We start from the raw sequence: 16,287 nt of genomic DNA on the forward strand, positions 1-16,287 counted from the left end.
TGTATTGCAAAAAGTGAAATTACATATTAGGTTGGTGACTGAATAGAATTAATTGATCAAAATTGGAGGTCCACATGATATGAAAGTTGATTGAAATTATAATGTTGTGCCTATTAACCCATTTTTCCAAATTTTGATGTGGTTATTTCAGATTTGGTGAATGTTTAGCTATTATTTAATAATGGGTGTGTTTACGATCATTTATAATTGTGTTTTGTCAACTTTCATTCCTAATTAATTTTTTAATTTTAGCAGTTTATCATATTATGTGCTAAAATTAGTTTTGGTATGCTTTCTAATGTTTGTTTGATAAATAACTATAAAGAATTCGAAAATTAATCTACATATGTTTAGTTATTTGACGACATATAATATTTATAAATACATACCGAGTGTCTCGATTTACAGAAGTGCATAAATCACTAGATAATAACTAACAAATGGAATTAAATTCAAATATGTTTTTAATATAGATTCTACAAGGTGCATATTTAGAAACTGCTGCTGCTGTAGTTGTTTTTTGAAAAATTTGATTGGCCGTTATTCTTTCGACATATACACATAGAAATATATGTAATATTATCCTCCAATTCAAATATAATTGTGATATGATTATTGATAACACGTTGTATTGCATTTGTGTTTTAATTGCCTTTTATCCACTTAAGAATATTACAAATTCTTGCGTGTATAAAATGTAACTTAAAACAAACACTTATACAATAAATAACTGCTATTTAATAAAAAATACTTGACCTTAATAATAAAATGAATAAACAATAAAAATAATAACAATAAGTACTGGTATTTAAAATTAAAATACCTACTAAAGAAATCGTCAAAAGAAAGAAAATTAGTTTTTTTTGTTATACATTGTCAAAGAAAACTAATGAATTCAAAAGTAGTGATTATCATAACCAGATGTTAAAATATCTTCCGAATTAACATTATTCACACTTTTTTCAATGCCATTAAAGCATTTTTTTTCTACTGCTGCTAATACAGGTAGACCTTTCAATGTTTATTTACCTTATTAAAAGTGACAGGAAAAATTGAGTGTTAAAAGCACTTACTATTTCATCACTTGTGTTAAAAGTAAACAGTCTTACTCACCAAATACAACCACATTGATAGTATTCCTATACATAAAATTAATGTCAGTTATTAAATAATACAATGGTATTGTGGTACACTTTTAAAAATGCCTCCAGTAAAACTCGCCAATTAAGTAACTGTGTCTCATCTCACATAATATCAAATTCGTATAACCTAAATATGTTCTTGAAATATTAGATTTTTATCAATTTTGTTTTGTAAAATCTGTCACTATTAATTATAGAAGCTGTCAAAACATATTATTAGACTGTGTTTGGTAACAGTGAAAGTGTTTCGCCACTGTAATGTTTAGTAAAAGGTTAGAAAAGACAGTAAACAACAACACCATGGGCAAATAATTCATTAAAAAATATCCCGAGGTAAACAAAATGGAACTAGTATTATCTAGTAAGTATTCCTTTTCATAAAATTTACAAGAATCAAATGTTATATTCGAGCTCTTATGTACTGAAAAGCTATTCGTTGACACGAAAATGAGTTCAAAACGTCAAGAGCCACAATGCATATTATTTTTTTTATTTAGTTCAGTGTTTCACACTGTAGAATAACGGAATGCGTCTAGTTAAAAATACTGCTAGGAGAGTTCGTTTGCGTAGTGGGAAATTCTCACTGAATTTGCATGAAAACGATAATCTTTAATGCTAAATTTAATTACTGTTGGGGTGGTTACTCAACACGCCTCATAATCCAATAAATCACAGTATTCCTCTATTGACACCTACAGGTTCAATCAGAAGATATTTATTAACAAAGGCTAAATTAAGTTCGAGGCATGACTTGGTATGGGGGAGTTTGCTGGCATGAGAAATTGAAACCTGTCTCGAATTTGTTGTAATTATTAGATGGCGCCACTTACAGTACTTCACATGCATTTAATAGGTCATAACTTTTTTGTGCCTTGATCTATTGAATTTTTAATTTTTTCTTGGTAAATATCGTTTTGATCAACCGTTTTCTCGATATTTAAATTTAAAGGTTTCATTTTCTGAACTCGTCATTGCCCTTCTCAGTGTATGCAAGCTTGGGACTGGTCCGAACTAGTTCTAAACCTTTGGACCGTGTTTAAAGGCTAACGAGCCAACTGCATTAAAAAATGTAAAGACTACAGATATGTAGAAGCCAACAGGCCAAGAACAATAAAAATTACAAAAAATAATTGTGAGGGTGTGCGGTACAATTTTGTCCAGATCTTTTAGAGGCGCTCCGTATATTCTGAAGTCAGACAATCCTCCATGCATTATTACCTGTATACTCGTACTAGTCCAGACGGTAGAGTATTCGAGGCGTTTGTATTTAAAGTCATCTATTTTGTTGTACAGAAAAATCCCAAATATTATGTAGAATAATAATTCGAGTTTGCCTCTTCCAAAAAACCATTGCTAAATTTAGAGAAACAACAAACATACAAAAAGACCGAAAAATAACCCGTTTTTCGACATGTTTTTCCCTGTAACATTGAAAGTAAGCCCTAAATAAAAAAAAGTCATGCTTTATTTTTTGTTTATTTGACTATTTTCTATAAAGTTACAACAGCTGCGAATTAAAAAAATTGAATTTTACATTAACAATAGGCGAAAAATATTAGAAAATCATATGTATACTTGGAGCAATTTTTAAAATAAGTAAATATTTAAAAATATTGATGAAACTTTGTGAACAAATAGTAAAACATATGTATGTCAATTCTACTCTAAAAATTATGCAACGATCGATAGCGTGGTTTTCGATTGACAGGATAGTTAATTAAGAAAATTTCAAAAAATTTATCGCGTACCATGGGTTTAAATTAAGGTTTAGAAAGGGCACACAATTTTTTAGAGATACATAATAAACAATGATCAATACTAAAAATACATATTTTTACACTTTTATAACCAATTAGATTTTTTTTTAATTTTTCAACATTTTACTCTATAAACAATTATTTATTGCCCAGGGAATTTTCTATGTAATCAACAAAATCTTGCACACATAAAAACTATGTCGTAACCCCTTGCTTTTTAGTCAAATACGACAGCATTCTACTGTGTAGATTCTGAGATATAGAAGCGTAAGGTTAATAATAATTTATAGCTTACGTAATCCTGAAATCGAGAAAAAAACAGTACAAGTACTTTCAATATCCGTTTAGTGACTTTTCGGCAGATAAATTTTTTTAAATTTGATGTAGCAAAATGAAAGGAATACAAATATGTCACCAAAAATCAATAAAATAAAAGAATGAATATAGGAGTGAAATGTTGAAAAATTAAAAAAAAATGTAAATGGTTATAAAAGTGTAAAAATGAGTATTTTTAGTATTGATCATTGTTTATTATGACAACAAGTATCTCTAAAAAATTGTGTGCCCTTTCTAAACCTTAATTTAAATCCACGGTACGCGATAAACTTTTTGAAATATTTAGGGTAGAATTGATATATGTTTTACTATTTGTTCACAAAGTTTCATAACTTCATTTTCATTTTCATTTATAAATATTTACTTATTTTAAAATTGCTCCGAATATAGACATAATTTTCTACTATTTTTCGCCCATTGTTAATGGAAAGTTGAACTTTTCTGATTTGCATATGTCGAAAAACGGGTCAATTTTCGTTCTTTTTGTATATTTGTTGTTCCCCTGAATTTTGCAATGGTTTTTTTAGAATAGGCAAACTTGGATTTTAGTCTACATAACATTTGGGATGTTTCTGTACAACAAAATAGATTACTTCGAATACAAACGCCAAAGCCTATTTTTACTGATCTAACGCCTGGACTATACACATAGTAGGTATGTATCGCGTGTAGACATGTGCGTGCTAGTGTGTCTATATTTACGCTTATCTTAAAGAATTAGTTTGTTTTCTGCCTAGCAACAGAAGACGCATCATTGTGCCCATGGAGTTTCATATTTTATCCGTTTTATAAATATTCCGTTCGAGTCAAAGTTCTTTTTTCGCGCAGTTACAAACTTTTATATCTGAATTCTTATTCGTTGAACGTGTCTACCATACCTACAGTCTCAGTATGTACAATCTTGTATGACTGAATACAATCACAGAAGCCGTACGAAAACTTTTAGCCACAGAGCAAATGCCAATTAATTTGTGATATTCTTCAAAAGCGACCACCGTGCAAGTCAGTCGGCTGTAACAGTTCATTCGGTTTACCTAGTGTGCAAAACCTGAAAGCCTTTAAATAATCAAAATGCCTAATGAATCCCACGAATAACACGCCAAAATGAAATCTACTTATTGCAGAGTTTTGGCCTTTTAGGTTTCAGGAAAAAATTTTTTCTTTTGTTTCAATCCTGTAAGTTTATCGTTACACCATGCTTCTAGCAAACTGCATAAATGTTATTAAAACAATAACAGTGTGCAAATGAGCTAAACTGAAATTCATTCTAACTATGCGTACTCACCGGAAATTTACTGGAGTGCGTGTGGAGTCCTTGGGGAGTGGCAGGACTAGAAGAGGCGATGGGATGATCTAAACCAGCTGCACCTGGGATGTTCGGCTCGTTGAACAGGGGGTAAGGGGGCATTCTGTAGGGGGGCGGCGTGAAGCAATCGAGCTGCTGCAGCTCCTGCGACTGGAGAGCTTGCTGGGGGAGCGGCTTTGGTGGCGGGACTGGCTTGTATGGCCCATAGCCTTCCACCTCAACTGGAAGAAGATGGCGTGTTAAAAATGATATCGTGTAATACATATTTTGTAAATGCTGTAGCACTGCAGAAAAAAATAGCGCAAAAAACAGGAGTCACGAACGATTTGATGGAAAATATCTATACACGTTGATCCAAAGGATCATTTTCTGCATCGACGTCTTTTTTCAATGGTCAGTTGTTATTGAAATTCGACGTGTTGTTATTTTTAAGTTTGTAATGGTTACCGAGGTTCTTCCCACACTGTATATTGAGATCCTAGCCCTGCAGTAAAAGTTTGTAATATTTTCTGTAGAAATACTTCAATTGTCCTTCTAATCCCCATCTGCCTGGTCATTAATAACGCTTTTTGCGCCCCGTGGGCCAAAAAATAAAGTGGCTATAATTTATCCGTACCAAAAATTTATTGGAACGTTAAATCTACACAAAGCAGTTAGATAAAAAAGTACGGGATTGCACACGAGAGTAATTATGACGTCGACCCATAATATAATCAATCTATGTGATTTATGGTAGACCATATAAGAGCAATTACCGTCCAAAATTAATAAACGTCCGCCCACTTGTAAACGCGATACAAATATGAAGGCAGGAAACAATACAGTCATTAATTAATTCAGGGTCTACCTTTTGACGTTTACACGTACGAATAAAATAAACTCGAAGAAGTTGACATATAAATTATAGAGTCAGAACGGGAAGTCACGTTAAGTTAAAAACTAGCCGAGTTGGATTCTCGGCAAATCGAATTTTTCTATTATTCCAGTCAGTAACACCAGCGACATGTGTGGTATTGTCTTCCTAAATGACGGTGCAATAAATTCCCATTAGATTTCTATTTATTAACGCAACCTCTGTGTGTTTGTTGACATTACCGTGAACTATTAACGATAACTGGTTATTCTTCACGTTAAAAAGAAGAAAGTGTAATTTTCTCCTCAGTATAACAACTGGAGGAACTAATAAAGTAGGAGACCTTTTAAAGATTATAGCTGTTGTGTTTGATTACAGTGTTAATGTTTTCTCGATGCTTGCCATTTGATGTAATCGTGTTCATAAATTTATCAGGTGTCTTCGGGATATTTAAATATATATTTGCTTAAATTTTCGTTGTAATATTTATAATATGAAGCCACATATTTGGAATTGCAATTATATAGTAACAGAAGCGGAGTTATAAAGTAACAGTATAAATTGTGCGTGAATTCTTAAAAAATCAGTCAATATCTTCTATGAAATTCATGGAATTGGAATTGAGCATCTCAAAAACAACAATTTATTCGCATTTTAACCGAACATTTGGGTCAGCGAAAAGTGTGTATAAGGTTTGTTTCGCACAAGTCGACTGACGACAAATAACTGAGTATTTTCATTCAAATATAAGTACTCCTTACATAAATTCTTCACGTAAACTCGTATTTGGTGCACTTGTACCTAAATCAGAGTAAATGTCGTCATTACTAAGTGGGTTTAAATGTATATTAATTTCGAGTAACTTGAATGGCGCCGTGAAGATGGCACCACTTACATAATGCTTCTGTAATCCCGACCACAGTTGATAGAGGCCCGTTAGATGATCCAGAAAAGCGTGATCGTCAGGATAACAGGTCTTAGCCAGCGGCGACGGGTCTCAGCTGACGGGTCTCAGCCAGGACAGGAGGAGGCCCCGCAAAGTGAATTAATTATTCTAATTAATCATTTGTGAGTGATTTATTTTTGCACTCAATATTTAGTTAATTAAAAACCAAGTCTGAGTAAAAAATGACAATAATAGTTAAATAGAGTGAAAACTTCACTATATTGAATGTGGACAAACACTGAGACCTTTTTGAGTAAAATTGAGTGAAATTTGAGTGAAATTTTTTTATAATTTGAGAGACTTGTCTTTTGTGTATTTGTGTGCTGCATTACAAAAATTTGTTTATACTGACACTGACAAAGCGATTTTCGGACATTCGACACACTCCCAGACAACCTTTTACTTCTAAATATTTTATAAGTACGTATTTTTCCGTAATATGGAGAAACGCAATCGCAATATGCTTTTATAGAAATTACAACACCTTTGGAAACTGACACAGATAGATATATTCGGTTCATTTGAGGAAGAACATGTCTAGCAAGTGTTCAACAAAATCAACAACTGTCTTCAAAAGTGTAAACACTCCAACTCCAAACAGGTGTCCATTAGTTTCACTTATGCTTCTGTATAAACGAGCGTGTGTAACAACCGTGGTCTTGCATCAACACGTGTTACATGCTGCTTTAAGTGATTTTTACGAAAGCCTTATCATTCGGGCGAAATTAAAAGTTAGAAATCTATAATTATATATGTGTATAATTACGCAGTAATTTGCCCGGAATTGCGCAAATTGCCGTAACAATTATCTGTGTACGTTGCGAGACAAAAACGTGAAATACGCGCGGTTGTCCGTGTAACTGGATTTTATTGCGTTTACTGCGACTATCTCGTGTACCCGAAGTCACTTTGCAAGTGTCGCAAACCTATTAATGTCGGAATACATAAAATTAATATATAACGCGGATTCGTAAGATATGTTTTATTTACTCTGCTACACATTCGCCGGTGTTAACTTTAGATTAGTTTAATTACTTTATATGACAGTTACGAGCGTGGAGCTAATTGAGCTGTTTGTAGTAATATATCATTTATTAATCGCAATTGCGATCCTTGAATCCGTATATGACCTGGATCAAACATTAATCATTGTTTTCTAAGAATATATGTTTTATTAGTTTAGTTTTAAACTAGTGGAAAAAATTAAGGGATCAAAAAAAATCAAAATTTTCGGCGAGTTTTCAAAAGGCCGGAACCTTGAAAAAAAAGGGCCGAATAAAAGAAAAAAAAAACAAATTGAAACCTGAAAGTTCCAAATTTTGGAACCTGCAAAAAAAAATAAAAATTTTCCAAACTAAACAACCTAAGGAATAAAAAAGGTGGTCAATGAACCTCAAATTCCTTTTTTTTTGGTCTCGATACGACCATTTCTCGCTGAACTATCGGACTTTGAATGAAAATGGATAATTTTCTCTTTGTTCATCGATATCTCAGAAACCAATGTTTGCACAGAAAATCGACGGTGGGTTTCAGAAACTTGAATGAATTCCCTACAAGGTCCTGGCACGGTTTTTTAGAAAAAAAATATTTTTTTTATCCTTAACATGACTGAAAAATCGTAAAAATAGGACTTTTAGGGGTCTTCTAGAAAATCACGTGCCACATTGAGAATATTAGGAAAATGACTAATGTTAAGTGTGCCTTTTACAGGTCATTGTACCCTTAGAAGCCCTACAGAGTTTCAATTCGATCCATCAAGCCGTTTTTTTGTTTCATTCGATTGAATTTTTTAAAATATTAAAGGATCACGTTTTTTTTTGCCTTCAAATGCTCATAATCTGTAAAAAAAATGAGAAAAACATTTTTTTCCTTCATCTTGGATCTTGAATTTTTCAAAATTGACTTCAGATCCCTGATCAGCGACCCCGTATACCCAATTTGGCGCGATTCTGTTACTTTTTGAAAATTCGTTATATCTGACCTTAATTGGCCCGTTTTTTTTTTTTTGAGGTTAGAAAAAGAACCATCAATTCTGATCGCGGATTCACGTTCGGTGAGGTCTTAACCATATAAATGAAAATTTGAATACATAAAAAATAATTTTTGTTCGTGAATTTTTGCTATTTTTGACCCGTTTTTTGAAGTTAGGAAATGTCTGGATGTAATAGCTCAATTCTAACACTCGCTGGAAAACACCTCAAGAAAAGGAAATAGTGGTACACAAGAAACACTCCGACACGCTCGAATCCAGATACCAACTGGATTGTGTATTGGTGGTTACTGGCCACCTTAGTACCTCGTGTTAATAAACCGCCGCCCCGTTGTCACATTGCCCGATATGAATTTTATCGAATTTTAAATTTATTACAACGCTAATTATTTTTTAGAATTAATCATAAAGAAGTTCAATAAAGTGATATATTCTATACACGCAGTTATGTCAATATTCCTGAATTAATCGAATTTTTGAACATTGAATTGAAGATTTTGATAATTTTTTTGTCGGAAAGGTTTTTTTGTTTATTTTAATGTATTCTGTCGTCTGTAAAAATCAAGGCAGTCAAGCTTCTAACACCCTGTATAAATCCTTTAGATATCTGTTTGTGGGGTCATACGAAAACATTCGTATTCCGGCGAAATTGAACACGAAGAGCAGCTTCGTGATAGAATTTTTGTCCCCGCTCAGGAAGTGACAATGATACCAGGAATTTTCATGCGTTGACGAGACTATTGGATTCATGGAGTACGTGTTTGTGTAGTAGTGGTTATTTTGAACATTCAAACAATTATTTTTATTTGAACACACATTTTTTTAGTTATAAAACCGACGTGCTTAAATTATCTCAAATCAACGTCTACTAATTTACAATTTGTACCGACACTCTTCATGATAGTAACGTTTCTGAACCAGATAATGTTTAATGTATGAATCTGGGCTATTTGCGACTGAACTAGATGTTCCTCAGGGGTCTGACCCAATACTCATGTTATTTTTGGTATTTATTAATGACCTTATAAAAATTATTACACAATAGTGTATCCAGACCGCAATAATGAATTGTTACTTTCTAGATTCCTTCTTTAAAGCTGAAACAAATTGTGAATAGTGTATTATTTTTACATAATCTGTTTAATAACAAAATTAACTGAATGCCACTGTTAGAATAATAACATCAGGTCCCTAGTTTCCATTCAGGCAAAATGAAACTCTTTATTAACCAATTGCTGGCACCAATATTTTCAAAAAATCAATAAACATGATGTTTTTATACTACCCAACCAATGCAATATACATTTTTGTCTGACACATCCATAAATAGAGCTATATGAAATACAGTGTGTACCCGAATTTTCCTTATTTCGCATTTTAAGGGAAAAAGTAATTCTTCATAAAAAGTTTTTCTTATCGTAAAATGTCATTAACCATACTCAGACTTTCAAAATAACATACAGGGTGGTTAGCAAATAAGGAAACATTAATTTTTTCCAAGAGTAAATATTAGTTTTTTTGAGAGGAATTTAAAAATGTTACTGAAAGAAGTTGTATCTAATGTCAATAGTAGTTCAGAGTTGATATTTTTGCAAGAATTATGATTAAAATAATGTTATAAATTCAGCGAAAGCGTTTAATTTATTGAATAAAATGGTAACAAAACTATTCTGTGTTGTCCTCCTACTGTTACACATTTTTCAACATTTTTCTGAATTTTTCATAAACTAAATGAATTGTATCTCTCGTTTATGTCGGCTATTGCTTCTGATATTTTCTCCTTTAAAAGGTATAAATTATCTTTAAATCATAGGCATAAACTTTTTGCTTCAAGTATTCCAATAAAAATAAATCAAGCGGGGTTACGTCTGGGGCGCGTGCAGGCCATCTTATAGGACCAAACTGTCCTATCCATTTATTGTGGAAATGCTGATCTAACCAGTTTCTTACACTAATTGCACTGTAACATTTCTTCTGTCCTTTAAATTTATATAATCCAAAACAGGCATTAAAAAGTTTTCCAACATCTCTATGTAACTGTTTTGATTTAAGTTTGCGTCGAAAAGATGTGGTCTAATATTTTTTTTTATAACGTATCACACACCAAACATTTACTTTTTTATATCGTTGACTTTTATTTATAATACGGATTGTGTTCCTACGAGAGCCTACAATTTTGTTAACTAACAACTCCATTCGTAATAAATATTGACTCGTCGAAAAATAAAATCCTTCTGTAGAAAAATCTATCTTTCCCAATAATTAACATACAAAATTCTAAACGAAAGGTATCATCCCCTTCCTCAAGCTTATGGAATCTTACTGGTTTGTAGAGATGTATTTTATTATCTTTCAGAATTCTCTGCAAATGGCTTTTACTAACATTTAAATCTAGTGACCTTTGTTTTAGTGATTTCTGGGAAATAGATTCGTTGTTCTACAGTCAACATTATTAAAAAGTTCTCTGACAACGACTTGACTTTTTTATAAATAAATATCAGTGTATGTTGTTATCGATACAACACATAGAATAGTTTTGTTATTATTTATAAAATTATTTTAATCATAATTTTTAAAAACATCAGTTTTGAGATACGATGTTCAAATTTCAAATCTAGACTACTATTAACATTAGAAACAATATTTTTCAGTAACATTTTTAAATTCCTCTCAAAAAACTAATACTTTACTCTTGGCACAAATTCACGTTTGCTTATTTGCTAACCACTCTGTATGTTATTTTGAAAGTCAGAGTATGGCAAATGACTTTTCATGATAAGCAAAATTTTTTATAAAGAATGACTTTTCCCCTTAAAATGTGAAATAAGGAAAATTACAAGTATAGTTAGGTCCATTCGGGAACACACTATATTTTCCAATTATAATAATTTTATTTCTTTTGTTCTTTCTTTTCTCTGTTTTTTAATCTTTATTAGCGTATTAGTATAGCGTGTATTTAATTGTTATTGATATATTGTATTATTTTTTTATATGTTATTTCCTCTGTTTATTTAATTTCTTATAACATTTTTTTGTTCATAAATGTTCATAAACTAAATTTTGTCCTATTATTGGATATTTTTACTGTTGTGTACATAAATTGGATTTGATTTGGTATTGTTTATACTGTAAATTTCAAATGTGCACTCGTCAAAATAACACAATAGCACCAGAGAATGATACGGCGAATATAGTCGTCCATAAAATGCAGACAAGAACCTTGATGATTACTTAAGAAATCGGTATGTCGCACTCACTTATGTAAAAAGCGCTTCTCAATACCGAGTCGTCTAAAGGACGCATTGTTCAGCTACCAATTAGGAGAACTCGATAGCTGAGTATGGAAGAAAAAGAAAAATTTAACACGTCGAAACACACGTTTTTATGCGAATTCCGTTACTTCCTCCTATCGTGAGAAATGACGTTTGGGTTAATTGGAATCAATGTGTATGGATATATGAGAGAATATTTTATATTTGTGGATTCGATGATTGTTTGAGCCGGATATCTCACGATTCTTTGCAGGAAACGGTACGTCTTACACACAATAAGAAAAACAATAAATATCTTGAAAAATTGTAATTTCATCTTTAAAGCGCATAATATATTAAAAGATAGACGGGAATTTACATTTCAATTTATTTAATATTTTATGAAACCATTAATCTTATTGCTTCGGAAAACATCCTTCATCACTTTTCGTATACAGTTTTTCATCCCCTTTCATAAATATCACCCGGCTTGATGTTAATTTTCGTGGAATAACGTTTGGAAAAGGCAGATATCTGCCTTTTTTTTCAAATTCTGCCACTACTTTGACATAATTTCTTCAATTTTAAAATGGTATACAATTAATTTAATTTGCTTGGACACCTTATACACTTAGGTACAAATTTTCAAAGTTGGTGGGCTTTTACGCATACATTAGAAATCACGTATTTACTACGAGTACATAATTTTCATACGTTGCTTCATCCTATAGAAGGGATAAAATATATTACCGAGAAACACGCAACTAGTACCATGGAAAACGGCTTTTTTGTGAAGATATCTCTTTATGGACGACATGCGGCGTTCTTTTCTGCAATATTGCGATATAACGACACATTATTACCTCTGTGTGAGTTAAGGTGGCATAGTTTCTGTCTATTGACTCTGGATATTGAACCCCTGCTATTGTTTGACGCTCTGTCTAAGTCGCAGCGATAATTAAAACTCATTATAATGTAGTCAAGAGTGGTTGCAGATCACGCACAATCATTAAAAGGTACATAAATTAGTGAAAAGTTACTTTTAATGTACTATGTGTAGTTCAAGAATACATAAAACATTAGTTACGGTAAATAAATTTTACGAGCTTGTACGTTTTCATGGAATTTTGTTGAAGAATATGTAGCGAGGGGTAGGTTTATAAAAACAGAATGATCAGAAAGTTCTGAGATCTCAAATCCGCATACTTATATTTTTATGAGGTCAAGTAATTCAAAGGGAATCTAATTTAACTCCAAGGCAAAATATTGTTAGAGAAGAAACGACATAGACTTTCCTTTTGAAAGTGTACTCTTTGCTATTTAATATATAGAGCAATATGCATCCAAAACTTGGTCGTTTTCGATAAAAATGATGTTTGGTATAATAACTGACATATAATATATGTATGGTTTGTGAATACGTAAAATTGTACTTTATTTTATAAGGTATGTTATTCTGCAGACCAAAGTCGACGTTCCATCGCACCTCCTGATGACTCCGCCAATTCTCGAAGAGGATCCTCGCTGCTGTTTCTTGCCTGTGTCCTTTCTGGATATCGGCGATCCCTGTCGACATCAGCGAAAATTTCGAATATTTACAAGCACTGCGATGACAGTTTAGCTGATGTCCTTGGATGTGTACTGTTTTACTTCCACGGTTCTCTAGCGTTTTCGGGAGATATATGGCTTCGAATTCAGAAGATGGGTGAAATTTGAAACCGGAGCTCACACGACAATATATTCGCTATCGCTGACAATACAAGGATAAAGTTTTGGACATAATTATGTAATAAATTCACAGACATCCTGTATTGTGTGTTTGTCTTCAGATGAAGAAATTTTTTAAGAACCGTATTCAAATGAAGTGGAAAGGTAGACCGGCGTTAAAAATATTAGCCACGATGTTGCCTTTATGCAATTTAATGAGATATACGTAAGACAAACACATTCCAGGAGGAAACATTACTTTGTTTTCATCAACCACAATCATTTACATTCAGTCGCAAACGTTTGCGCTTACATTACTTTTGCAGCCGTTTGTTTGCATTATGGGTTTTAATTTTATAAACTTCCTTTACATTTGCTTACTGACATATACCTTTACATAAAAAAATAAAACAAAAGTCAAAGTATGTCTCTTCGTGGTGGTATAATGTTTTCTATTTTAAAAATACAAGAATATATCAATATGCGATAGAGATTTAATATTTTATTGATTCTGGTCGTAATTTTAGTTTAGGTACTTTATTTTGACAACTAAAATTATTTTAGTGTTTTTATAACCTTTTCCTTGCTTTAGTTGACTAACATAGTAATTTACTGTATAGTTACCTAATATCATATTTAGGCTTCCTTGTAAGTCAACTTATGTTGCTAGTCTATTATTATTACATATTAGTTACATAAGAAAAAGATAAGGTTTTATGGTGACTAATAGTAGCACCTGCAAAGTTACTTTTTTTAATAAATCTAATAACTATTTGCTAAATTTCAACATATATCATTCAAGTTGTCATCAGTTTGTTATTGGTACTAGGTTGAAACTTTCAAATTTGATTATTATCTGCGCAGAAAGAAACGTAATTGAATTTGTAATTAATTAATGTAAGATTACAGTGACAGTAGCATTTTTATCTGATTTCAATAATCCAGGACAAGATAACGTAAAACTATTTCAGATACAGTATCTTAGAGACCTATTTGTGAATGAAACCCAACGAAGGAAATTATAGATTTAGTCTTAGAACGGTTGTTATAAAACTCGGTGACACAAGTGTAAGACAAACACATTCCAATGTGAAAAAACATCACCTGTGTTCATCAACCACAATCATTAATATTCAGCATCAAATACTGACGCTTACATTACACTGATAGTCAATTATTTGGACGATGAGTCAGGGCAATTAAAAATCTCGTCACATAGTCCAACAGTTGTTATTAAAAATTGACGTTCTTCACTTCGCGTTATAAAAAAATATTTCTGTAATCAAGAATTAGGCAAAGATAAAAGAAATTGGATATTTACACATTTCACACTGATGCTTTTGGTAGAATCGTTTGTACACGGATAGAAATGGCCTGTAAAAATTACTAAATTATTGTGGCCCCCCATTCTATGCAACAAAATGATGTATAGATACTATTTTCATACGATTTCAACAAAAAATGTTTTACTTTCAATACATCAAAATTTTTTTATAGCAATTTTTCAAAAAATATTGTGTACATTTTTTATGCAATATTTAAATTACATACTTAAAAACACACGCATTAACAAATTTATAAATGCAAGTTTGACATAATTTGAGTCAGTGAATGTCGCCTGGCACCAAAGTTAATAAACCGATCAAAAAACGATACTTTTCCATTAATATATTTGAATGTCGGCTCCTCCTCCCCCCAAACCCTTCCTCAAATCAATTACGTACAGTGTCGAATTAGAAAGCACTCTAATAGTTATTGGGATAAGTAGGTCAGAGATCTGTAAAACGCATTGAATTTTAAAACCTGCTATTTTTCTAATAATCAACAAACCAATTACGGACAGTTATGGTGCATTATTGAAATACAAACGGCGCAGTTAGTATGGCAGTTCCTTCATTATTACGACGTTAATTGGCTTATTAGTACCGTGGTATCTCTATGAAATCTGCAAAAATCCCATATATCGATTCAACAAGGAAAAAAACAAGCATCTTTCCTAATAAGTACAGTTCTCTGCAGTCGTACGGAGTACATAAATTTCAATGCTTATGCCTCGACATTTTCCTGAACCCTTTGGTCTATGTAGTTTTTTAGTGAGAAGACAGACTCCGATTTAATACAATATGTCCAAAAATATACTTTGCCAACGTTATGAAATGAATAAATATCATAATTTTTGTCTGACATGGTAGAGAGAGGATATGACGTATTTTTTATTAATCTCCAAACTTGAAAATTTTCGTAATGTTTTCATTTGCATGTCTTTTTGTGTTCCTAAGTTGGCAGTGCCAATAACAGCAAGTAACTATAACTAATCAATTAAGTGTGAATTAAAAATGCACCGAATTTAATCGTACTTAAATACCCGTGTAAATATCTGAATCTGTTTAAGAAATTTTAAGCCGAGGGAATTGTTTTTGTCTATCGAAATCGTAGAACCGATTATGAATATCGTTATAATTGGTAGAAAAATTTAATTTTTGAAAAAAAACTAAATTGCAAATTGATAAATGTAATCTAATTGTTTAAAAATAAAAAAAAAATAGTGTTAACTTTAAAAAATTACTGTGGTCGTCCTAATCAACCGATTTCAATTTTTCAAAATCCATTTGAAGGGTTGACTGGGCTTTTCTATGTGAAACATTTTTCAAGTATCTAAATGCTTTATTTCAGGCTGTGCAACATTTTGAAAACTCGACAATTTTTTTTCAAAATTTTTTTAAAAAAAAATATTTTGCGAAAACTATCGAACCGATTTTAATGAAATTTGGTTTGTTGTTTCATTATACTCTAAAGTTTTTTTTTACCAAAATTAGAATGCCCTAGGAGCAATTAAAATATTTAAAAAAATTATCCAAAAAACTTGATTATTTTGCCTTTTCTTTCACCAATTATTGATATTTTGCAACATCGGTAATAAATCTAAACATTTTTAAATCACAGTATATTGTGCAAAATTAAATTCTAAAACTTTTTTCCTCTTCAATATTCTTCCTAAA

At 31.7% G+C, this 16,287-nt stretch overlaps 1 protein-coding gene across 10 annotated transcripts in view; it reads right to left on the reverse strand.

Moving 5' to 3' along the window:
• The window catches only part of LOC108912850, an 88,781-nt gene that overhangs the window by 17,698 nt on the left and 54,796 nt on the right, over positions 1-16,287 (reverse strand). For all 10 annotated transcript variants that reach the window (XM_018718254.1, XM_018718253.1, XM_018718251.1 and 7 more), the window contains one exon: positions 4,521-4,762. In XM_018718254.1, the coding sequence (XP_018573770.1) occupies positions 4,521-4,762 (242 nt within the window). The remainder of the gene's footprint in view (positions 1-4,520; positions 4,763-16,287) is intronic.

This window comes from Anoplophora glabripennis, unplaced genomic scaffold, assembly GCF_000390285.2.
Source record: "Anoplophora glabripennis isolate ALB-LARVAE unplaced genomic scaffold, Agla_2.0 scaffold321, whole genome shotgun sequence".
In the NCBI taxonomy this organism is placed as follows: domain Eukaryota; kingdom Metazoa; phylum Arthropoda; class Insecta; order Coleoptera; family Cerambycidae; genus Anoplophora; species Anoplophora glabripennis.